General features: G+C 41.0%; 1 protein-coding gene across 3 annotated transcripts; it reads left to right on the forward strand.

Moving 5' to 3' along the window:
* Positions 1-472: 472 nt before the first annotated feature.
* Gemin8 (gem nuclear organelle associated protein 8) lies at positions 473-23,843 on the forward strand. Of its 3 annotated transcripts, none has more exons than XM_046424330.2 (4): positions 473-635; positions 9,085-9,125; positions 10,217-10,670; positions 22,134-23,843. In XM_046424330.2, exons 2-4 carry the CDS (start codon positions 9,114-9,116, stop codon positions 22,388-22,390), a joined length of 723 nt encoding a protein of 240 aa, XP_046280286.1. In that variant the 5' UTR covers positions 473-635; positions 9,085-9,113; the 3' UTR covers positions 22,391-23,843. The 3 variants fall into 3 exon arrangements, with proteins under 3 accessions (XP_046280286.1, XP_046280288.1, XP_046280287.1); XM_046424332.2 differs by having other exon boundaries at positions 9,091-9,125; XM_046424331.2 differs by lacking the exon at positions 473-635 and adding an exon at positions 4,065-4,682.
* The last annotated feature ends 2,189 nt before the right edge of the window (positions 23,844-26,032 follow it).

Here is a 26,032-nt window from a genome sequence, read left to right on the forward strand (position 1 = left end):
GGTTATTTGCTACAATACTCCCTACAAGAGGTTCTGTACGTCCTAGGTATGAGGAAACACCAGACTGGGGAGGTTAAATAAACTAGCACTGGAATCTCACTAGTTCTGATCTGGGTGACTCTGTTTTCAAAGCAAGGTTATTTCCCACCCTCCGTTTTGGTTAAAGTAGAAAGGAAGAAAGTAAGGCTAAAGACAAGGGAATAAAAATGAGAGCTTGAGAGCAGGGTAAAAAGTTAAAAGCACAGGGACCCTGCAAAAGCATCCCTCGCCTTCCCGTCCCGCCACACACATCAGTGCAGACCCGCCGCCCAGGACCCCCGTTCCGGTCCTCGCTCCGGTGCCGGGACCCGGTTCAGCACTCAGTTCTCTAACCGGGTCACCAGCCATCCCCAAGCTCCACCCCACGCAGCTGATTCCCATCCCGCGCCGGTCTCCGGAATTGCGTAGCCCTGGATGGGAACCTGACGTCTACGGCGTAGGCGGGGCTTCCGGCGCGACACTGCCACGTGGATCCTCCTCGGAACCGCGTTTTAGTTGCCCGGGCAACAGTCCCTCCTCATTATCCCTGTCTCCCCACCGAAAAATAGGTCCCTGCTCGCCCACCACCCGGGATCTGCAAGCTGCGAGCCCACGAGGTGACTTCGGGTCGGCTGGGTTTCTTTGGGGGAGTAAGGGAGGAGCCTGATGGCCGCTGGGCCTGCCTTCCTAGGCGCAGGGGGAAGCTCGGCGGTCACATTGTAACCATCAGCATCCCGCGGCAAAAGGTGGGCCCAGAGGCCCAAGAGATTCCTAAATCATTGCAGGTTAATTTTTAGAGAAGACTAGTTCTAGAGGCTCTCAACCCCGACGTGCTTCCCAATCCCTGGGTGACTTAAGAATTCTGATGTCCTGGCCCCCGTCCCAGTCCAGTTCAATCCGAATTTCTAGAAGTGAGGCTTGGATGTGGGGTTTTTTTTTTTTTTAAGTTCCCCAGGTGATTTTAATGTGCTGGAAATCACCGTGTTATGCTAGCTCTGTAGATGAATTCGGATTTTGCCCATCCACTCCAATATCTGAATAGAAGAGCGCCCAGGACATATCCTTGCAGGATATGTAGGATATTGGCCCATCTACTTAAAAAAAAAAAAAATGTTTTCTTCCTTTACCCTTGCACTTTAGCCTCTGGGAGGTTGGAGTTTTTGGTGGTAGTTATCTTGAGACCATTTGGCAGCTGCAATCTTTGATGAGCCTTACCTATTGAGGTAGAGAATACTTTTGCCCACTTGTCCTTTGTAATAATGAGGTGGAGTTGAATCAGTGGCCAAAGAAGTTTTTAGCTCTGAAATCCTGAGTACAGTTAAAATGGTTCTGAACAATTTTATTGTTTTCAGAAATGATTGCTAAATTTAATTAACAAGATAGGTTCTGTATTCAGGTGTTATTCGCCTTAAATCAGAACAATATTACTTAAAATCTAGATTAAAGATTAAGAATACAAACAAGGCTTCTAGGGTTATTTACTCGCATGGCTCCCATGAATTGTAGGGCTTAGGACAGACACTCTTTAAAAATACAATTTATACTAGTATAATTTATCAGAGTTAAAAGCTCCTTTGGGATGGCTATGTGAACAGAAACTACATTTTAAAAGATTTTTACTACCCTTGGATAAGCATAACTGAAGGCAAATTCACAATAAGGTATATAAATTGCTATGTTCACTGCTAGCTGGAAAAGTATACAAACTAAATTTCCACAGAAATTCTCTTCTAAAAATTTTACAAGATAATGAAAGATTCATTTATATTTCTTAAGATCCCGCATTTAAGGATAGGGTGAGATGAGAAGGATAGAGGAAGACTTAACAATTAAGGCTAGAGCTGGAGAGTTTACGAACTAGGTACAGAGCTCTCGGAACGACTTTTCCATAATAGAGAGTCCACCTATAGAAAAGTTGGACAAATTGAAAATATCTCGAAAACATATTAATATATTTAAATATTTGCTTCCTGAAAAGACATGGGACTTTATTGTCAGTTATTTGAGTTCCTCAATAATTTGGAGAAGTAGAGGTAGAGGAAATAATGTTACAGGGATAAAATGGGCAATCTTAACAGCAGTTACAACAATATCCTGGGGCAGAAGATGCTAGCTATTATTTTATGCTGAAAGGAAAGTGGGAAATTTAAAAGGAATAAATTGCAAATTCTGTTTCTATTTGAGTGCCCAAATATATGAGGCATAATGACTATCATATGGATTTAGAAAAGAGAAAAATTAACATGGAATTACTATGAATGTTTATAGAAGTAAATTTGAATTAAGGCCCTGGAAATGGAAAAGTGATATTAAACTTTTAAACTAGTCAAGGTTTTTGCTGCTACATCCTTAATTTGCTATACCTGCTTATTCAGCCCTTATTCTTTTATGATCACTCCAGGTTTTGCTGTATGATAGAAATGCCTTCGGTGAAACAAAGTTCCATTTCCTTTTTTAAACTATGACCATTATATCCTTCTTAGTTATCCCAGTTTTCAGTTCTCCCATTTCCTGTTGTGCTCAGGAGTCAGAGGATAACTTTGTTTTTTTGTGACATTCTGGCTCTGATGCCAATCACATGGGGACTCAGTGAACTTGCAAATAAATCCATTCACAAACCCATCATCCTTGCTGACAAATTAAACAATGCCCTTCTGTGGGTGGATTGACAATTGTGTGGAAAAAAGAATTGTTAGCTACATCCTTTCCATCTTCTTCCCCACACCATGCCTTCTTTGTGACAACATTTCTTAGTGCAACATCCCGAAGAAGGTAAATTGGGGTTTGGGATTAAGAGAATAAAAAGAAAAAAAAAAAAACCAGCTTTTTGACTCCCTCACCCCTCAGTTTTAACAGTGACTGTCATAGGGAGGTGCAGGTTTTGCAAACACAGTGGCATGTGTTCTTTGAACAGGCCCATGTCCAGCCAAAAGATGGAGCTTTCACTCTTCCTGCCGGTGAAACAAGGCCACTGGGACTTGTGCCATCTTTGATGTCCAAATAACTAAGCAGGGATCATGCAGAGCCACAGGAGGGAGCCCATAGGGCATCAAGCCAGAGGAGCTTGCCAGCCTCTGCAACCAGCGAGGGGTGGCAGCAAGGCTCCCCAAGTAGGTGGGGGCAGGAAGCAGTGCTCTCACAAATCCCTATTGTATTTATTTATCTGAGTTGAAGTTCATACCAATATGTTTTATTGAAAGACATCTTCCAGATAGAGTTAGCCTGTATAGAAAGATTTCTTAGAGCCACATGACTCAATTTATGTTATTCAAATTCTCTCCATACCTTCACTTCGCCTATGGACTCCCTTCCTCTTTGAAACAGTATATATTGAGAGCCTTAATTAGATCCCCAAATTATCTGATTGTGTCAGCCAGATCAGTGGGATCCTAATAGGAAGGTTCAACCTTCAGGACCAGAGTAATGATTTAATGATTGACTTTTACTGTGTTTCTATGCAAAAGTCAAAGCAAATGAGTTTTCATAAATTTAGTTTTCGCAATTCTAGTGGAACAAGGAGATGAGGTAGAAAGGGAAATCTAGTTACTGGGTATAGTTTTGAGTGGGATTTGTGTTTTCATTTTATGTATGTGGTTGCCATGGTATGTCCTAGATCTGTATTTATAAGAATATAAAAAGTATATATGATGCCATTCCCTTTCAACAAAACCACATTACTTATATGTAGAATTTTTTTTTTTTAGTAACTTGATGGAAATAGGCACATTTCATCCATTGAAAGCTATGAAGTTCTTTGTTGTTTTTCATATATATTTGTGTATTTAAAAATATATCTTCCAAGCTGGGCACCATGGTACATGCCTGTTATCCCAGCAGCTAGGGAGGCTGAGACAGGAGGATCACAAGTTCAAAGCCAGCCTCAGCAATGGCAAGGTGCTAAGCAACTCAGTGAGACCCTGTTTCTGAATAAAATACAAAATAGAGCTGGGGATATGACTCAGTGGTCGAGTGCCCCTGAGTGTGATCCCCAGCTCTAAATAAATAAATAAATAATCTTCCAGAGTACGCAGATACACTGCAGAATAAATGCCTTTTTAAAAGAGGCCATCTGGGAAATATATCACTCAAAATTCAGAGGCTCTGTCTTGATAGGCCTCAGCAGTGCTTAGTGAATAACCCATCCCTGTGGTTTTCCTTCCTTCTTAGTTGAGGACAGACAATGAATGGTCTCTGTATTCAGCAGGGCTCAGCTGGGTCGTGACTATTATGCCATTGTGCTCACTGGGAAGAGCTGCTGGGTCTGAGGAGCTGTGGATCCTGGCCTTCCCTGACATTGTCAATCTCTTCTCAGCCCCACCAGCCCATTGGGAGAAAAGTTGCTGTTCAGTCCACCAAGGCTTGTGCCACCTGGGGAGGGGAGGATGAAAGATAAAATGAAAAAACATTGAAAGGGTGTCTAAATCTGCTGCAGCCACAAACTTCCTTCTCTGTGAGAGGTGGCTATGTCTGAAGTGTTTTTCTGATGCCTAGAATTATTTAAATGTTGACTTTTCAGAAACCCAGGCATTCTACTTAGTTCCTTAAGCTGTCTAGGTGGAGAAAATAACCAGCTTCAATATAACAGGATCCATTTGCAGAGGAGGTTCTCCCCTTCCCTAAAAAACAAACTGATAGGTGCTGATGAACCTGGGTATTCAGCAGAGGTGAGTATGGATTCCTCCTAGGGCATAGATACTCAGAACTCCATGCTGCTTTGTGTCATTTTGTGGTCCTGTTTAGCAGTGGCAGTTAGCAGGGTCTCCATCAGAAATCATGGCACTGTCAGTGCTTTCTAAGCCCCAGGGATTGATATGGTTTTGCAAAAGTTTTTTGTTCATTTTTTTTTTTGTTTTTAATGTCTGTAGTTTGTGGGGTTTTTTGTTTCTTTTGTGGTACTGGAGGTTGACCCTGGGGTGCTCTGCTACTGAGCTATATATCCCCAACCCTTTTCATTTTATTTTGAGACACAGTCTCACTAAGTTGCCCAGAGTGACCTTGAACCTGCAATCCTCTTGTTTCAGCCTTCCAAGTAGCTGGGGCTACAGGTGTGTACCACCATGCCTGGCTAAGTGTCTATGCAGATCCTTAAGAAATGGCCCCATTTCCTTATTTAGCCATGGGGACTATTTTTTCCCCAAAATATTACGAATCAGTCACCAAGATTGCTGTGGATATTTGGTTCTCTTGCTTCTACTAGTCTTACTCCAAGCCTAATAATTCATGAAATGAGAATCCACTGGTTTCTAAATGGAAAGTGAGGAGCAATTAGAATGCTCAATGTATTGAGGGCACAGTATACAACTTAATAATATGTTATCATAAAATGGGGAAGGGCGAAAGATGGCTCACAGCCTGTCTTTTGTTCTTCCAAGGAACTAAGAATTATTTTTATATATTTTAAAAGTGTTGTTTGGTGTGGTGTTTGGTGTTTCATTTTGTTTTTAAAACAGAGATGAATATGAAGACTATGGAAAAGATTATATGTGCCCCACAAGCCTAAAATATTTGCTATTTGGACCATTATAGAAAAAAAATGCTAGCATAAAATAACAAGTAATACTGGAAATACCAAGGTAATAATAATTATAAAGCTCCATGCAAGTTGCTGTTCCTTTAGATGTGATTTCCTATACTTAATACTATTTGATTTTTAAGAGATTAATTTATAAACTCAAATCAGTTATTCAAAATGGTTAATTTTAATATCTGTAGGAGTTTAGGGATTTAAAAAATACTTAAAATTTAAAAGAATATGACAAATAGCATTTGGAATTTGGGAAGAGAAAATGTTAAAACCAGGAGTGAAATGAGCATTTTGGATCTATAGCCCCAGTGATACTAAACTTGCTGGAGGATGACAGTACATTTTATTACAGGTATCCCAGCAGCCAAAGCAAATTTAATTCCTCTGCTACTGTTACCCAAAAGCAGAATTGCTAACAGTGTTCCCTGTATTCCATCATTAATATAATTTCATCTTTCTTCATGGCCTGGGTCTTAAAGGAATCTAGCACCTGAGCTGGGTTTGTGGCTCAGTGATAGGACACTTGTCTAGCATCCCTTCCCTCTACAAAAAGAAAAAAGGCCTAGTACCTTAGCTGATAGATACCATAGATAGTGGGCTCCCTTGGCTGAATCTGAACTACTGCTGGTTGGAAAGCTGGAAGCTGCATTCTTCAGTCATCTCAGCTGGCTTTCCTGGCTTCTTTCTTCCAAAATGCTGAGTGGGCCTGGACAATCTCTGCAGCAATGGATCACAGCACTTCTTCCAGATTATCTGTTGAACCAAAGTTAAAAGCATCCTCTCCTCAAATTGACACTCCTTCACACACTCACACCCCTGCTTTTTTAAAAAATATTTTTTAATTTTAGGTAGACACAATATCTTTATTTTATTTTTATGTGGTGCTGAGGATCAAACCCAGTGCCTCATGCATGCTAGGTGAGCGCTCTACTACTGAGCCAGGACCCCAGGCCAACTCCTTCCCCCTTTTTAATCAGAGCCATTGAGCAGCCTCTTCAGCAGTTGTCTACTGTGATCACCCGTACCTAAACCTCTAGTTCTGCCTAAGGAGCCTCTCTTGGCCATGAACCTTCAGAATACCTTTAATGCCAGAATGGATATTCCCAGATATAAATAAAAACAATATTTGGGGCCAGTTGTGGTGGCTCATGCCTGTAAACCGAGCTACTCAGGAGGTTGAGGCAGGAGGATTGCAAGATCAAGGCCAGCATGGGCAATGTAGTAAGGCGCTGTCTCAAAATTTTAAAAAAGCTGGGCAGATACTTCAGTGGTACAGCCCTTGGTTGTATGCACTAGCACCTGGATTTAGTCCCTAGAACTGTGCAAAAAAACAGGATTTAGTCTGCAGTAGTGTTGAATCACAGTGGTGGGAATTTTTTTCCTTTTTTTTTTTTTTTTTTTTTGTGTGTGTGTGTGTGTGTTGATACCAGGGGTACTTTGCCACAGAGCCACATCTCCTTTGCTTTCTTATTTTTGAAACAAGTTGCTTAGGGCCTCCCTAAGTTGCTGAAGCTGGCCTTGAACTTGCAGTCCTCCTGCTTCAGCCTCCCAAGTTGCTGGGATTAAAGGCAAGTGCCACCACACACATCACAATGGTGTTTACTATAAATATTTGAGCCTATCTGATTTCCCAATTGAGGATAATTGACCTGATTCTGACTGCCTTATAGGGCACGGAAAGTAGTCTAGATTCACAACTCTTAATTTCCAGAAGATAAACAGATGTCTTCTAGACTTCTTAAATGTAATTTCTGTGCTACTTGTTAATCTATGAAACAAATTTGATTAAGGCACACATGGAGTTCACTTTAATATCATTATGTACTGCAGGCTCTCCAAAAGCTATTCAGATTTCAAGGATAGAAATATGAAACCTTGCTTTAGTGAATTATACACTTAAAATCACCTTACAGTTTAACACTCAAATATGTACTAATTTCTACCATAATTTAATTTGTATTAGTTTTATTTCTTTGGGTAGTAAGACACCCAAGTATTGACTTTTTACATTTCTTCAGTAGCCTATAAAGCACATAGCCATTAGCTAGGTTTCCAGGTCATTGGTCATGTTCTAAACCTTTAAATTATAGCTTTAAAGTAATGTGAATTCCATTTTACATTTTTTATTTTATTTGTTAATTGTTTCCCAGTTTACATTCATTGCATGTTGTGCACCTGAATTTAGGACAGGGAAAAAGAGATATGAGCTATGTTTAAGATAAATTTATAGAAAGTCACTTTGGTCCTCTTAAAAATACCCCGTTTTAAAGCTTGTTATATTTTAAAAGAATATGAACCAGGTGCACACCTGTGATCCCAGCTACTCAGTATGCAAGAAGATCACAAGTTCAAAGCCAGCCTGGGCAACATAGCAAGACTGTCTCAAAACAAAAATACAAAAGGGCTAGGCATGAGCTCAGTGATAGAGCATCCTTTGGTTCAATCCCCAGTACTGGGGGAAAAAAGAGAGAATATAAATAATTCTCTTTAGGCTAAATCTTTAAAAAAAAAAAAAAAAAAAACTTCTTTAAATAGTTTTGGTTGTAGATATAGACAGTACCTTTATATTATTTATTTATTTCTATGTGGTGCCTGAGGATTGAACCCAGTTCTTCACATGTGCTAAGCAAGGGTTCTACCACTGAGCTACAACCTCAGCCCCCAGGCTAAATCTTAAAAAGAAGTGATCAATTTGACATCTTAGTTTGTAGCATAACCATATTGAATAGTCTGATAGAGATTACAAAATAAGTCACATTTATTTCTTAAGACTGGAAACTTTGGGGCTGGGGTTGTGGCTTAGTGGTAGAGCACTTGCCTAGCATGTGTGAGACACTTGGTTCAATTCTCAGCACCACGTATAAATAAATGAATAAAATAAAGATCCACCAACATCTTAAAAATTCAAAAAAAAAAAAAAAGACTGGAAACTTTTAAATTATTCCCTATACTTCAGTGAAGTAGGAAAAATAGGACTCCTTCAGTATCTGATTACTAAAGTTTCAAAACCTAAATAGCTACTTGCTTGGTATCACATTGTTATTGGTTTGTCTCACAGAAGCTTAAATTTACATGCATTTGAGAATGCTATTTTTGTTTAACTTTCGTAAAAGTACATTCTGGTGTAGGCTGGCATTTTAATAGCTCCGAACCCTGAACAGGGGGAAAAAAATGTATTTTAAATAAGTTGTCAAAAGTGTGCAGCTACAGATTAAACTTTACGTATTTCTTGCAGTGAATCAATAAATCGCAACAAGTAGGTGGGCAGTGGGATAAGAAGTAATTGTGCCAGAGCAATACTATTTGGCAAAGGCAGTCGACATGGTACCTCAGTTGAGTCTCCAATAGAAGAGTTTCTTCTTGTGCAAAGACCACAAGGTCATAACCCAGGTGCCAGGGTCTGGAAAGTATGTTGCTTAAAAAGCAGGCTTGGTGCTACAGAAAGGCAGCCTCTCAGGAGCTGTTTTGCAATTCAAGAAGAGGCCATGAATATTCCACAGCTGTTCTGATCACGTGTTCTCACTTTGGTTGTTTTTTCCTAGTTTCAGTGACCATTTGGACTTTCACAGAGATGGCAGCAGAGGTAAGATTACCTTTTTTTATATGAGTTTTTAAAAATTTAGTCTTTAAATTCTTGATGCTCCCATTCCATGATGGAGAAGACTGAGTAAATACAGATTGAGCTTCACAAATCCAAATATCTGAAATGCTCCAAAATCCTGAACTTTTTGAGCACCAACATGATGCTCAAAGGGTTTCAAATTTGGGGGTATTTCATATTTTGGATTTTTAGATCAGGATGGCTCAACCAGTAACATCTATGTAAATATTCCAAAATCCAAAAAACACCAAAATCTGAAATTCTTCTGGTCCCATGCATTTTGGATAAAGGATACTCACTGTGTACATTAGAAAACAAAGCCAGGTACTGTGGTGCACACCTATAACCCACCTACTTGGGAGGCTGAGGCAGAAGGATTGTAAGTTCGGGGCTAGCCCCAACAACTTAGCAAGGCCCTAAGCAACTTAGTGAGACTCTGTCTTAAAGTAAAAAAATAGAAAGGGCTGAGGATGTAGCCCAGTGGTAGAGCACCCCTGGGTTCAATCTCCAGTACCAAAAAAATAAAAGAAAGAAAGAAAACTAAAAGCACCATCATTACTATACATCTTGTCCCAGACATTGAGGAGTGAGCTGGATCAGCAGTTAAAAAGGAAGCAGAAGAGGAAGAACCAAAGGCTATCATGATCATCAGTTAGAACTGACATGTCATTTCTAACTTGAGCTAGTAGAGATGGCCAAGATGATAAGTGTTGGTTTTTTTCTCTCTCCCTGCATCTTATCTAAAAACGATCATTATTTCATCTCTCCTTAAATCTTACTTAAAAACGACCATTATTAGCCTCTGTTCCCACATTATAAGCCTCCATAACTTTGAACTAATTGTCCCATGGGTACCTGATATACACATTTGCAGAAAACAAGTGTGCATATGCTTGGTTTCTGTTGTAGGTATAGACCTATCTTATGCCCTTTTGGGCCCAGTAACATCCTCATGTAGAGTAGGTATTTAATAAATACTAGTAATGTCTGTTGCTTAGTTGATTAAATGTTTGAAGATTTCTCTTGAGGATGTGCCATTTGGTGGCTGTCTTATGCTTGTCTTCATTTTGTAGGCATCGACATCGAAAGCTACTGAGCTTTGGTATTGTCATCCGGTATACGCAAGATATTGGCAGCATTACCATCAAGCAATGGCTTGGATGCGAAGCCACCAGAATGCCTACAGGAAGGCCGTGGAATCCTATTTCAGTTTCCCATGGTACTTCCCTTCTGCAGGTTTTCCCCAAAGCTCTTATGACAATGAGGGTGGATATCCACAGTCATTCTATGACCATCATGTGGCCTGGCAGGACTCCTACTACAGTTATACACCCAACAGAAGTTCTGGACAGCCTCCATGTGACAGTAGGAGCCAGACACCTACAAGAGAAGATCAAGCATTGTTTGAAGAGGAAGAGATGGAGTCGGAGTCAGACGAGGAGGTAGAATGTGACCTGAGCAATATGGAAATCACCGACGAGCTCCGCCAGTACTTTGCACAGACAGAGAGACACAGAGAAGAGCGAAGTAAGTTCCAGCCTCTGTTTCCTCATGCTTCCATTCCTTGCCCTGACTTTTGCATCTTTCTTTTTACCTAATATATCAAGTTATTGTATCTCTTCAACTGGGTGCAGGTAATATTCCAAATCTAGTCCTAAGCCTAGAAGAATTGCAGGGGTGTTGCACCTCGATTATATTTTTTTCCAGAGTGTTTTTAGTATAGGACTATTTATTTTATTTCCAGAGCAGAGCTTATCCTAATAATAATTCTACCATTTATTGAACTTTAGACATTCTGCCAGATGGAGTGGATATGTGCATGTGTGCCTGCATTCCCTGATCTATGCTGTAGTCCCTCAAGGTATTAAACCCATTTTACAAATGAAGAAAGTGAACCTTAAAAAAGTTAATTATACAACGAGTAATTTGCTGTTAGGATTCAAGTCATGTCTGCCTGCCTCCACTTCCTGTGCTTCCTCTTCTGTGCCAGGGCTTGTCCCTGAGACTGCCACTTCTCTGGGACACAACCCAGAGACATTTCTGAATCTTAAATAGCTCCCTTCAGTGTAGAGATCAGTGTGAACCTAAACAGAATAACAGAATGCCTAGAACTTACAGTTTTCCTGTTTGGTCTCATACTGCAAGTTAGAGAATTATAGTAAAGGTCTTAAATCTTTAGTTAGAAAGCAGAAATGTTCTTTTTTAATTTCTTAATACCTTGCTGCAAAGACCTACGAAGATTTACTAGACCATTTATACTTTAAGTACCTCTGACAAATATAAAAATACTTTCTCTCTATTATAACTAGTATTGAATCTCAATGTTTTAAGTGCAGTCAAATTGTATAATATTTTACCTAGAATTTTCTTTTTTGTGTGTGTATGAGCCTTGGGATAGAACTCAGAGCCTTACACATTGCTAGACAAGCACTCTACCACGGAGCTGCATCCCCAGACCATTTATTTTTTATTTTGAGACAGGGTCTCACTAAGTTGCTGAGGCTATGCTCAAACTTACCTCCAACCTCAGTCTCCCAGGAAGCTGGGATTATAGGCATGTACCACCACTATCAGCAGAATTTTCTAATAAGGAGAAACAGAGAAACCTGGGTCTCCATCTTAAAATATCTGTGTCTTCCTAATTATAGGCTAGCATTTATTGATCCCCACTGGATGCCAGGAACTAAGCAATGGACTGGGTGTAAAGTATTATATTCTTTAGGAAATTTGCCTGTGATTCTTCACTAAATTACTCCTTCAACTATTTTTACTTTCATTCTTTTGATTAAACTGCCAATAGGATATATACTATATCCAAATGAGCCAGGCACAGTGGCACACACCTATAATCCCTGTGGCTCAGGAGGCTCAGGCAGGACGATCATGAGTTCAAAGCCAGCCTCAGCAACTTAGCAAGGTCCTCAGCAACTCAGCAAGACCCTGTCTCTAAATAAAATATAAAAAATGTCTGGGATGTGGCTCAGTGGTTAAACACCTCTAGGTTCAATCCCCAGTACCAAAAAAAAAAAAAAAAAAGAATATCCAAATGAATATTTTTAAAACAGTGCTTTCTGATTCAGGTATATTTCTTTCTTTGATCTGCCAAAACAAATTTTACCGTTTTTCAAAATTCATACAGAACAACCATCAGTCTAGACATTTTACTTTTTTCAGTGCCAGGATTGAGCCTGGAGGCACTTAACTACTCAGCCACATCCTCAGACCTTTTTATTTTTTATTTTGAGGCAGGGTCTTGCTAAGGTGCTGAGGCTCGCTTTGAATTTGCAGTCCTCCTGACTCAACCTCCCAAATAGCTGAGATTACAGCATCACCATGCCAGGCACCATTAGTCTAATTTAAAAGTATACAACTGAGGAAGAGTAGATACTGGAACATGTCCACACTTGGTTGGAATGCTATTTTTATAACTTTCAAAAAAGATAATGTGATGGAGATAGGGCTTATTCCTGTGCTGCTTGCCAAAAGGTGAAATATCATACTTTTCCCATCAGAGATTGATATTTTATGGTAGAAGTTATAATTAAAATGGGAATAAACCTCAGTCATCCTGAAGATCATATATAATCTATATAGCAAACCATCAAAAATAAGGATTTTATGAAAATGTTTGCCATCTCCATCTTTAACCTCACTCTACAATATTTACATTATCATTAGGAACAGTATACAGAGGGAGTTATGGCAGAACCACTCAAATCAGAGGGTTTCTAGTTGGGCATGGTGGCATATGCCTATAATCCTAGGAACTTGAGAGGCTGTGACAGGAGAATCGAAAGTTTGAGACCAGCCTTAGTACCTTAGCAACACCCTCAAAATAAAAAAATAAAAATGGCCGGGGATGTATGGTGCCCCTGGGTTCAATCCCAGAACCAAAAGAAATCATAGGGCTTCATCTTAGCTTCCCCACTCACTAGCCGGAAGTTCTTATCTTCTTGTGAGCCCCTATCCTCACTGTTCTGTGCCTCAGTCTCCTCACCTGTGAAATGGGGATCCTAATTAATCAGGTGGTTATTATGAAGATGAAATGAGATGATATAAGAAGGGGTAACTAGAATGGTGCTTGCAACAAAGGTAGTGCCCAATAAATGTAAATTGTTATGGTTAGTTGCAATAACCAATCCTTTAAAATGTATTGTTAATCATGCATCAGTTTTGCTCTGATTAGTTTGCCTGGATTAGTGCTTGGTGGAGAGTCTGCATATTTTTCATAAAGACATTATGTGGTGCCGCAGTCTGGCTGGGCACAATCAGGAGCCACTTGTCAAAAGAAACTAACTTTATTTTTAGAACCACACACGCCAAACAAAACAGCCTCTCAGGAAAAACCCTCAGAGCCTCAACTGCCACCACTGGCTTTCCACAAGCCTCTCTCTCCCACACAAGCTTCTCTCCACCTCCCACAATCCTCCTGCTCTTGAGGCCGATTGGCTGGGTCACGTGGGAGGAGCCAAAAAAGTCCCCCAATGAGCAGCTCCGTGGTCTGAAAGGGCAGGGAAACAGTCCAATGAGCATCACCGCAGAGGAGCCAATCAGCTAGATGTTGCTGGGGCCGAGGAGCCAATCAGCTAGATGTTGCTGGGGCCGCTGTGAGCCAATCATCAGCCGGCAGCTGGAAGTTTGCTGGCAGCTGGAAGTTTGCTGGGGCCCCTTCAGCTGTGGCTCTCAACAATGTGGCTTCAAAGGGGTCATATATTTCTGCTCTAGGCAGCACCTTTCAAACTTTTAAACTGATTTAGAACATGAAAAACATGAAAGGATTAAAATCTTGCTATCTGTCAAATTTAGTCATTAACACAATTTTTAGTTCTGTTTCAAGGGTATTCTTGACATTCTTTTTTCTTACTTGACATTTAACATAGTAAAATACATGGAAAGTGAACCCATTTCATATCACTAATAGCACCAAACACAGAAGCTTCAGGTTTATGTGCAGTTAGGACTGAGCAATAAAGCATTTCCCTAGCATATATGAGACCCCGGGTTTGCAGATGATTTATATCATTGTTTTATTCCCAATAAAATAATAAAATTTATAGTTAAAGCACAGTTCAAAACTACTTATCTTAGAGTCTCTGCCATGCTTTCATGTCCTGCAGCTTTCCCTGAAAGCATTATTAGGTCCCTGGGAAATGTGAGAGTTGTCTGGTGAGGGTGAGAACAGGGTATGGTGTCTGACTCTATAATCCAAAGACTTGGTCATTTTTAGAAGAAGCTGCCAGGGCCTGATCCTGCACCTTATTTTCCTATTGAAAATATCAGGCCACAAGTCACTAGCATTTTTTTCCCCCCGGCAGCACTCTGGGTGGGTACAGGATAGACACATGTTCTTTGGAGCAGGCAAGAAGGATAGAATTCACATGTAATTTGAATGCCCATTCTAACCCACTACATACACCAGAAATATTCATGGAGATTAGTTAACAAACACAATTCAGAAAAGCTTTTAACAAAGAGATAAGGGGTGCAATGGCACACACCTGTGATCCCAGCATCTTTGAAAGTTCAAGGCCAACCTCAGCAATTTAGCAAGACCCTGTCTCAAAATTAAAAAAATAAAAAATAAAAAAAAAAAAGGTCTGGAGTAAAGTGCCCTTTACTTTCAATCCTAGTTCAATCCCTAGTACCAAAGAGAGAAAGAGAGATAAGGGAGTCAAGCATGGTGACACACACCTATAATCCTAGCTACTCGGGAAGCTGAATCACAAGTTCAAGGCTAGCCTGGGCAACTTAACAAGACCCTGTCTCAAAATAAAATAAAAAAGGCTAGAGGTGTAGATGAGCGGTGAAGTGCTTGGCTAGTATGCTTGAAGCCCAGAGTTCAATCCTCAGTACCTTAAAAAAAAAAAAAAAGAAAAAGAGATAGGGACCTGGATAGTGCAAATAATTGGCAAAGGTTTTTGTTTTGTTTTGCTCTTTGAACAATGAGAAGTTACTTATTCAGTAAGGGCCAATTTATCCGGGCATGGTAATGCAAGCCTATGATCCCAGCAGCTCATGAGGCTGAGGTGAGGCAGGAAGATTGCAAGTTTGAGGCCAGCCTCAGTAACTTAAGTCCTAAACAACCTAGTGAGACCCTGAGTCAAAATAAAAAGGTCTGGGGATGCAGCTTAGTGGTAAAGCACCCCTGGTTTAAATCCCCAGTACTAAAAATAAGTGAAGGCCAATTCATCTTGGAACTTGAATCATTTAGACAACACAGGATTTTATAAAATATTACTAGCAAGGGAAAATGTAGCTAAATTTAAAAGATTTAACTTTTTAGTATTATTCACTACCATAGGGCCACATGAGGCCTAATACTTTCTTAGGATGAAACCCTTCAGACTAGACAGCATATTTTTGTTTGTGATTGCTGCCCTTCCAGGTAACCTCTAATTTAATAGCTTTCAATAATAAAAACACAAAACAGTTAAGTGGCATAAGTCTCCTTTTGCACAATGAGAACATGAATTCTTTCAATTATATTATGTGTCATCATTTCTAACAAGATATTCCCATTACTTAAAACTTCAATGGTAATATGATAAAGTAAATAGTTGTGAAGTTTTCAAGGTCAGCTGTTTTTTCAGTCATTTCTTAGGGAGAATGTTATCATTGACTAAGAAGAGTATTTTTTTAGTCATAAATGGCCATCAGTTGAGACTACAAGACCATATTCCTAATACTTAGAATCTAAGTGAATGTCATCATCCCTCACAGAGAAGCAGGCCCTCTAAAACAAACACTGCCCCTATTATCTTGGGGTTGTGCCCACAGTTTTAGGGATGGATGTTGATTCAAAATAGGGAAATAGTAATAGAATAGGATATTCTTTTGTTGTTGTTGTGTTGTGTTTTGTTTTTGCACTGCTGGAGATCAAACCCAGGACCTCACACATTCCAGGCAGGTGCTCTACCACTGAGCCACATCCCCAGCCCAGACTGTAACAGTCTTAAAAACAGTTTGGAAAAGGAGATAAAATCAAGCTTAAAATGATACATAAAAGAATATCAAGGTCTAGTCCACGAGACTGATGTTGATGAGGAGTAGAGTCTCGTGGGGTAGCTGTGGAGAAACAAAGCATGCTCTAGGCTTTAAGGGATAATCTGTTTGGAACGAGCGTCTACTCCCTGTGTAGAATGTGCTGTTCTTCCCAAAGGGCCCTCATGTGTCATTTATGCATCCTGTGGGACACAGCTGCTCCATTGTGTTCCATGCACCCAGGTCAGAAGATTTTCACTCTAATTTTCATAATGAGCCTTCAGTCAGTGTGCTGCAGACCCACCTGTTTCTCCTTCATCTTGTCCAGATGTTCATAAAACCAGTCATTGGGACCATAGATATCAAAGGTCACAGAAAAGTGGAAGAGGGGTGTGATGTATTTTTATTGTATAAGTGAAAATGTTGATTGTCCAGTATTTTGGGGATTACATTTGTCATGGAGCAAGGGACACAGGGTGAGGAGACCAAGCAAAAATGGCTCCCATTCAGCTGGCAAGTGCCTGTGTTCTGAGTAAGTTGCTGACGAGCCAGAATGGAGGCATTCTTGATCTAATCGAGTTTATGCATTCCCTTGGTTGTGCTACCAGCATTAATTTTGGCAACATAGCAGCAAATCTCATCAGAGAGACATGCTAATCCTAGAAAAATGAGGGGAAATAACATTCTTAACACTCATTACCTTAGTGCTTTGTCCTTTAAAATGTTCTGCCTCTGGGCTAATTATCCATGAAATATTTAATGAATATTTTCCTGCTATGTAAGATTCTCTAGAATCCAAGTAACTTCCCATGTTTTTTTTTCCTTTATAGACTATAAATCTACATTGGTTACATCATGTAGATATATAGATTGAAGCCAAAAACAAATAAAATCAAGACTATATATCCTAAACCCAGACAGAAACCAGTCAAGTTTTTCCTTAATAGTACATGACTATTTTTCTTGTTTTAACCCTGTGTGCATATTAATCCTTGTATTAGTTTCCTAGAAGTGTGGTAACAAATTGCCACAAGCTCGGTGGCTTAAGACAACAGAAATTTATTCTTTCCCTACAGTTCTAGAAGTTGGAAATCAAGGTGTCAACGGGGCCATCTTTGCTCCAAAGGCTCTAGGGCCTTGCTGTTCCTAGCATCTAGTGTTCCCTTACATTTCTTGGCTTGTTGACAGTGTCACTTTAGTCTCTGTCTCCATCTGTACATGGCTTTCCTCATTTCTCTGTGTCCTTTTCTGTCTCATATGAGGACACGCTCATTGGATTTGCAGTCCACCCTAATCCAGTATGATCTCATCTTTATTGTTAATTATTATCTGCAAAGACTGTTTCCAAATGAGCTCACATTCTGAGGTTCTGGGTGGACATGAACTTTTTGGGGGGGACATTATTCAATCCACTTCAACCCTATATTAAAGCTGTAATAGAATCTAAAAAGTTATTTCTGATTTGTAGTAAAATAACTTCCTTTGGCCACATACCCTACAAGAAAAAAGTGCTTGGTAATATGGAGTCCTACAGGTATTTTCAATAAGATGACACAACTGTCCATGACAAGACAACCATTCAATTACATCCAAAGTGTGATGTTGAAACTTCTCTGCTTCAGTTGAGTGGTTCTCCATCCAGATGGTTGAGCCTTCACCTTACCTTGACAGGAGAAAATCTGCCAGTGATTGAGAACTCTTTCTTTCAATGGGAAGGAGGAAGAAGGAAGAAATAAGTAGAATAAGTGGAGGCCTTCAAACTCAGATATTCCATTCTAAAGTTGACTTGGTCGCCTAGTCAGGATACACTAAAGTACTTTCTGATGCTAGCCGTGACCATCATCACACAGCCAGTCTAAGGGTAGTTGACTTTATTTGTGGGGCAGGGGTATTGGGAATTGAACCCAGGGGCTTTACCACTGAACACCACCCTTTTTATTTTTTTTTTAATTTTGAGACAGGATCCAGCTAAGTTGCTTAGGGCCTTGCCAAGTTGCTGAGGCTGGCCTGCAACTTAAGAGCCTCCCAAGTAGCCGGGATTACAGGCATGCACCACCACACCCTGTGGTAGTTGACTTTAAACCAACTGGTTTTCAAATTTCTAATGCAACCTTGAAACTTCTTCTTTCTTAATTTTATGAGTAAGTAGAGGCAAAGCAACTAGGTTATTTGGGATCAGGGTCCAACCCCTACTCATTGGTGCCTCTCTGCCATCTGCCATGGAGGCCCTGAGAAGCCCACAGGCAGGGGAGCTTTGCCTGGTACTTGTGAGATTTGAGCATTTATTTCTCTGTCCTTGGCTTATCTTTTTTCTTTGACAGCATCTGAAAGGAAGAGTTGTTTAAAAACAAATAACATATGACCTTTGTTGGAGCATTATTTAATAATCATTTCCAGAGCACCTGCTTTGCATTAGGCATGGTGTCCTACCAGAGCCAGGCATGCAGCAGTCAATAAAGGTGACATAGTGCCTCAAAGATGGTCCTTACAAAGCACACCACAAGCACCTATATATCTGTCAGGGCAGATGACAGGCTTTTAACCCTTTGGGTCAGTGTTTTAAGATCCATTATCCATCCAGGCACCATGGTGCACACCTGTAATCCCAGTGACTTGGGAGGCTGAAGCAGGAGGATCGCGAGTTCAAAACTAGCCTCAGCAATTTTGTGAGGTCCTAAAGCAATTCAGCAAGACCCTGTCTCTAAATAAAATGTAAAAAGGAATGGGGATGTGGCTCACTGATTAAGCACCACTGGATTCAATTAAAAGAAAAAAATCCAATATCCACTATGCAAGAAACCATGAAACTTACAAATCTCCTAAGAGGCAGGGAGGGGACAAGTGCCGGGCCTTAAAATTTTTTTGTGTCTGTGGAGGTGGGTACTAGGTGCTCTACCACTGAGCTACATTCCTACCCCTCTTTATTTCTTTTTGTTTTAAGACAGGGCTCACTGAATTGCCCAGGCTATCCTCAAACTTGCAGTCTTCCTGCCTTGCTGCCTAACGTAGTGACTTCTGAGTGGCTGGGATTACAGGCATGCACCATCACACCAGGCTGAGCCTTAAATTTTCATGAGGAAGCCTGAATGGGAAGGAAATACAAGTTGAGATTTGGGAGCATGGGGCTCTGTCTTTCTTTTGTTCTCACACTGTACAAACTTGATTAAGAATAAAATCTCATGCTGGTGACACACAAGCAAATGCACAGGCTTCCTGACTGCACTGGGCTTGCCACACGCTAACATTAGGTTTCTCTCACAAACTCCAGCACCAAGAGACATCATCTCTCCATGTAATCCGCATGCCTACTTAATATCCACGAGATAGTTTTTGTTAGAAGAGTAACAAAAAGCATAGTTATAACCACTTTCGATTTTAAGGAAAAAAAGAATAAAGGTGCAGAAGTAAAAAGGCTAAATTCACGTACCCTAATGGCCAACTAAGAGCAACATTTATTAAACAGCTAAGATCCTGGTGTTTGTTAAAACATCTAAACTCACAGACTCAGATTTAGACAAGCACTCGAACATCTGTTGTGTCACTGAATCTGTCAGTGAAGCGGATTATAGTCTTGGGACAAATTTGAGGGTAATACCATGGTTAGCTGGGAATGTCTTACTGCAGGCTCTGCCCTCTGGATGCAGAGGCTCTGAGGCACCCAGCACCACATGTGTGGGGTCATTTTTTCTGGGTGGACAAGACACGAGCCAAAGCATCGGTAATATATCTAAGGTGCTCATACGTGGCAGAGTGACTCTGTTGTGCTAATGTGGGAATGTCAGGCCTTCAGAATACTCCTTGAATAAGAGATCCTTCAGTCAAATTCCGCCTTTAATGGAAAGCCCAAGGGCCACCATCAGCCCCACCCCTGCCTGGCCAGGGTTTTACAGAGTACTTTTCCTATGACTTTTATAAGAGGTGAGTGTGAAAGGCTTAGTGACTAGACATACCTTACCAGTCTATAACTGCCCACTAGTGCCCTAGGCATCTTTCTTCTTCCTTCTGCAAATACCAAACAAGCTAAGCTTTTCTTCAAAGTCCTACCCAGGATAGAGAGAGGCAAGAGAAAGACAGAGATGTTCCCAGGGAGAAGCTGGCATGCAGCTGGGCTTCCTTCCCCACCCCAGCTTCAGCGCCAGGAACACACAGGGGTCTTAGAAGTAGCACAGCAACCACACAGTGCTTTTCTCTAACCCACTGCTTCATTTATTTTTCTCTCCCTGGAAGTTAGCTTGGAAGTCAGAAAAATGTGTAGAAATGGCCATTTTTTTCTGCCTAATTAGGACCCAGTTCATCTACTCTCACACTGTTCAACAGAACTCAGTTTGAGAAGGGCATAGAATTTGAACTGAATAGCATAAATAGTGATGTTTCTTCAAACTTGGCAAAAAGACCAAAATTTGGAATCAAACACTTGTTGACCTCTAATTCATTTGCGTATTCGGCCCATATTTTTAGTTTGTTTCTGCATTTCACAATAAGTCAATCATATCTCTTTTCTGTGGGTAAGATCATAGTCATCGGGCATTTATTTTGTTTGACAGTCATTTGGTTTATCCGGGTATTACTTCTGTGTGAGGAAAACAAACTGCAGATGTACTAAGACAGCAGTGGCCACATACATGTGGCCTTATCCATTTTTAATAATGTTTCCGAGTCTGTAAAACTCCTTCTCTCCAACTCCAAGGTGATATTTATAAAGAACGGGATTTATGAGAGTGACAGTGCATAGCCTTATAAATATCTTTCCCTTCACAGTTGATTAGCTCACTACTGTGTTCCTTTCCAGGTACTAAGTGGAGAGAAGAGCAACAAGGAAAGAATGATTTATATCATTGTTTTATTCCCCTACAGCCATCTTCATTCCTTATCTAGTGGCATTTCTCTTGGTAACAATAGTGGCTACAGATAATGTACTTTCTGCTATCAATTTCTCTCTTGACAGAGTCACTTACAAAATCTATGTGAGTTGGCTAAATTCTACCTTATGCAGCATTCTTTTGTTGACATTTTTATGTTGGTATTTTCATAAGAATAAAAATGATGATCCTGGGACTTGCTATAGTAAAAAGTAGAATGAGGGCAAAATGAATAAAGCATTTCTTGCTTTACAGGAATCCACTTAAATTAGTAGAATTAAAAATACAGAGATATTTATACATACCATTATATGCTTTGCACTGCAGTTCTACCTAGGCTAGAGGTGGAAAGTCAAATCCCAGTGAGGAACCCCCCCCCCACCCAACCCCTGGTGGCAAATTTGTTAATATAGCAAGATTAGAAGTCGGGGATCTTAAATCTATTTGTAGAATTGCAATTTCCTTGCTCTTTTATCTTTAGCAAGCATGGGCTCATTTAACCTTTTGTTTGCTGGTATGATTTGCATTTTGCATCTGTGGAAGGATCTTGGATCATGGGTGCTGGCAGGACTTACTAGGGCTTGTTTTCCAGCTTGCCTAAAATCAATAACCTCTTTCAGAGGAGTGATTTCCCCCTACCACCACCTCATTTGTGGTGATATGTACTGCTTCTTGCAACTCTGGACTTTCCGGGAAGCTTTTTGTTCCTATGTTGGCCTGGTATGGTGTTTGAAAGCAGGCGAGCACCCTCATCCATTCCTGGTTGGCAGGTTTGGAGGTATCCATGCAGATGATGAGAGGAAACCCAGGTGGTTTCATTTGTCTTCTATATTTTTAGGGCACACTGCAGAGGTTTGGTGGATCAGACTGACCAGTGTCCTTGAGGCTCTTTACCATTTCTATCAGTGTATAATCATCCCTAGAAAGTGAAGAGTGAGCTTCCTAACTAAGTAGACGATAATAATCTATAGGTCATGCCTCAGGATCTGGAGGGCTACTGAGAAGGCACAACGGGGCCCCATCTCACGGTTGGGGAGGGAAGACCAACGGGCCTCAGGGCCACAGGCAGCAGCATTCACCATCCTGCTCTTCTGCCTGTGTCTGTGTGCACGTGTGTTTCATGCATGCTCATGCTCAGGTGTACTTCTAGGGCGGCAGCAGCAGCTGGACGCAGAGCGCCTAGATGACTACGTGAATGCTGATCATGGCCTGTACTGCAACATCCGGCGCTCGGTGGAGCCCCCAAGTGAGAGGCCTGGAGAGCGGCGCCAGGCCGAGATGAAGCGCTTATATGGAGAGAGCGCTGCCAAGATCCAGGCCATGGAGGCCGCTGTGCAACTGAGCTTCGACAAACATTGCGACAGGAAGCAGCCCAAGTACTGGCCTGTCATTCCCCTCAAGTTCTGAATCCTGGGCACGGGGCCCCCAGGGAATGCTCCCTAAAGACAGTCCCCAGCCTCACCCTTTCCCTCTCGGACGCACTCCCATCATCTCTCTTCTATACAATTCTCAGGGAAAGAGGCCTCTATACCGAGATACAGCATGGTCACCAAAATCCTGGTGGACCATCAGAAGGAGGATGTAATGTCAGCCACTTGAAAGTAAGCAGGATGTATACTATTGCCAACATGAAGTATCTTCTCTCACAATGATCATTTTGAGCCAGGCTTAGTGAGTAGTACACGCCTCTAATCCCAGCAGCTCAGGAGGCTGAAGCAGGAGGATCAGGAGTACAAATCCAGCCTCAGCAACTTAGCGAGGTCCTGAGCAACTCAGCAAGACCCTGTGTCTAAATTTAAAAATATGAGCTGGGGATGTGGCTCAGTGGTTAAATGCCTCTGGGTTCAATCCCTGGTTTAAAAAAAATCATCATTCCACTCATTTTTAATGTCAATAATAGTGTTCAGTGCATTAAAAATTCTTGCCTAGTGATAACTGCCTACCATTTTGCCTTCTTACGTTTTCTTTTAACCTGCCTGAACTTCACAAATGCTTTAAATAAGCCAGAAGTTCTCTCCTAATGCAGTTCCTCTAATCCTTGCTGAAACTGATGTGAATGTGCAATGAGACAAATACCACCTCTTTCTATGCAGGAGTCAGCCTGCTTGTTCTGTAAAGGGCCAAAGAATAAATACTCTTGGCTTTGCAGGCCACATAGTCTGCATTGTGACTATTCATCTCTGCCCTTATAGTGTGAAAGCAGCTATACATGGTACATAAACAAATAGATTTGGCTGTGTTCCAATAAAGCTTTATTTATAAAAGCAGGCTGAGGGCTAGGTTTGGTCTGCAGGTGGTAGTTTGCCAACTGCTACTCTACTGGAATGAAAATCACCTGACATTATTGTTAATCTTGTTTTCTCTGCAGAGCTTGAAAGTCATATAGATTTGAGAGCAAAGAACAGTAATTCCCCAACCTGCTCACTTCTGCAGCGTCTTCTGTTGTAGAAAATGCACAATTAAGCTCTTACTATATATAGCAAATATTGCTTTGATAAGGGAATACATTTCTGAGAATGAAAATCTAAAAGTTGATGGAACAGTCCATTTATAATAGCCACCTGCCTTTTAAATAAGTTATTACAGTGCCTTGCCAGGGTGAGCCCGGCTTGACCTGAGAAGATTAGCACATCCATCAAAGGTTGGTGAAAAGATTTAGTATTGACATGTTTCTCCCCAAGAACGCTAAGCTTCACATTCCACCCCTGCCCCGAGACAAATGCATTACTTTCATCAGCCTCGGGTGCTTATTTTTCCAAGCTCTCATTACTGGAGTCGCGATTTGTGCTTAGGTACTACAGATGAAAATCAGAATTCACTTGCCCCTGAGGTGACACATGACTAAAATTTCAAAGCTTTAGTATTTCTCTGTTTTATTAAAAACTCATATGCCTAACTATAAAATAAATGGGACCCAGACACAAATACAAACCAAAGCATGTCTTTACAGCAGGCACTTAAAAATGAAATGTTTCCCTTTGCCACAGCCTCTTGTACCTTCCCCCAAAGAAGCGGTCCCTTGGGTGAATTCCTTTCACTTCTTGGTGTTTCTCATTCCTTCCTCATCCTTGAAATGAGTGTTAATAGTTCCCCCACAGGTCATTGTGAGTACCACATTGAGTAGTACCTACAAAACATAGCACTGGCCACACAGCAAATACTTAACATTGACATTGACATCTGTGCTGAAGATTGAACCCAGGGCCTGTGTGCATGCTATGCAAGCACTCTACCAACTGAGCTATATCCCCAGCCCTATTCTCTGTCTTTAAAAATTGCCAAAACAGGGCTGGGGATGTGGCTCAAGCGGTAGCGTGTTCGCCTGGCATGCGCGGGGCCCTGGGTTCGATCCTCAGCACCACGTACAAATAAAGATACTGTGTCCACCGAAAACTAAAAAATAAATATTAAAAAAAAAAAAAATTGCCAAAACATGCCAGGAGGAATGCAGGGTATAAAACTTCTAAATATGGAGAAATGTTTCCCTGTTAGCTCTTCAAATGGGTGTGCTAGCTTCTGGACATCTTATATCCATCCATCCTTCCCAGGTGTCTCAGATAATTTGATAGATAGCACTCATGGCTTGTTTGTTCATTTATTCAGCAAATATTTGAGTCCTTTCCATTCCAGTTAGCTACACCACAGTCTCTCAGGAAACCCATATTCTAGGTAGTGAGACCAATGGGTGCCATGAGAGTAATGGCATCTATATATTGCTAGAGGCAGCAGCAGGAAGCAAAGAGGAGAGACACTGAGGGAGGACTTCTCAGCCTCAGTACTACTGGTCTTTGGGGCCAGATCATTTTCTATTGTGTGGGAAAGGAGATGTCCTGTATGTTATAGGGTGTTCAGTGGCATCCTTGTCCTCTACCCACTAGATGCCAGTAGCACTCCCACCACCATTTTGACAGTCAAGCATGCCTCCAGATATTGCTGAACATTCCCGGGGTGGGGGGGCAAAATTTGACAAGAAGGAGAAAAGTGATTGTCAGGTTAAGTTCAGGACTGCCGAATAGCTTTCTGTGGTTGGGGAACTCCCAATGGTCTGGGGAGACTAGGGCAGAGTCCCTTGGCTGCTGGCTACAGAAAATACTGGAAATGTAAACATTGGTCAGATCACAAAGGGTGCTTGACAAATGAATCTGAACTTTATCCCAATGCTCTCTCTGCAAAGAAGCCAAGAATTCTGACAGGAAAATGGTGGAGGGTCTTGAAGGAAGGGTGCTCCCAACACCACATGGAATCAGCCTATCAGGTAAACTCCTCAGTTTGGCTCTCAAAGGTATTCCCAAAGTCCACACAGAGCTAAAATAGCTTTCTTGGATATGAACCAGCCTGCTCAAGGGTGGACCATCTGCTCTTACCTCTTTACTAGCTGCCTGCCAGTGAGGATCCCAGTACACGAATATTTTTCCCTTTTTCTTCTAAATCCCAGTTTTGCTGTTGACAGGAATATGATGGCTTTTATCCTTCATGTATAAATATATAAGACTATTAGGGCATACAGAGCTAATTAATTGTCTCTAGCTCTTTGGGCAGTCATAAAAGAATCTGGATGACTCAAATGATAGACTCACATGGCCTTTTCGAAAGGTCTCCTTTGCCCTTGAGGGAAACCCAGATTGGCACATGCAATATTGGATGGAAAAAAAATAGGTTTTTTTTTTCCTCTCTACCTTCAAACTCACTACAACATAGAATACTTCTGACACCAGTTGTGACACCAAGCAGTTCAGCAGACACCAACTGAGTATCTCATAATGAACTTCAATTCTGACACTCTCTGGAGTTAGCATCAGATTCCCACAAGTTAAGGGCTCAGTCCACAATACTGCCCCCCACTTCAGATAACAATCACGATTAGTAGGTTGTTACCTATAATTCTGATCAACAGACTATAAATCAGGGTTCCCATGGCTCCTTGGATTTGATGAATTTCCTAGGATTCTTGAGAAATCCTTCCTTCCATTTCCTATTTATTTTAAAGGATATTACAAAGAGGTCTTATGGAAGAGCTGCCTGGGGCAAGGTCTGTGGAAAGGGATGAAG

The sequence above is a fragment of the Marmota monax genome, unplaced genomic scaffold (assembly GCF_021218885.2).
Source record: "Marmota monax isolate L192 unplaced genomic scaffold, Marmota_monax_Labrador192_F-V1.1 WCK01_AAM20220418_F8-fsc00089, whole genome shotgun sequence".
Lineage (NCBI taxonomy): Eukaryota > Metazoa > Chordata > Mammalia > Rodentia > Sciuridae > Marmota > Marmota monax.

Coding starts and splice junctions, on each gene's coding strand:
- Gemin8 (XM_046424330.2), top strand. Junction 10,671..22,133: donor GAGACACAGAGAAGAGCGAA/GTAAGTTCCAGC, acceptor GTGTACTTCTAG/GGCGGCAGCAGCAGCTGGAC.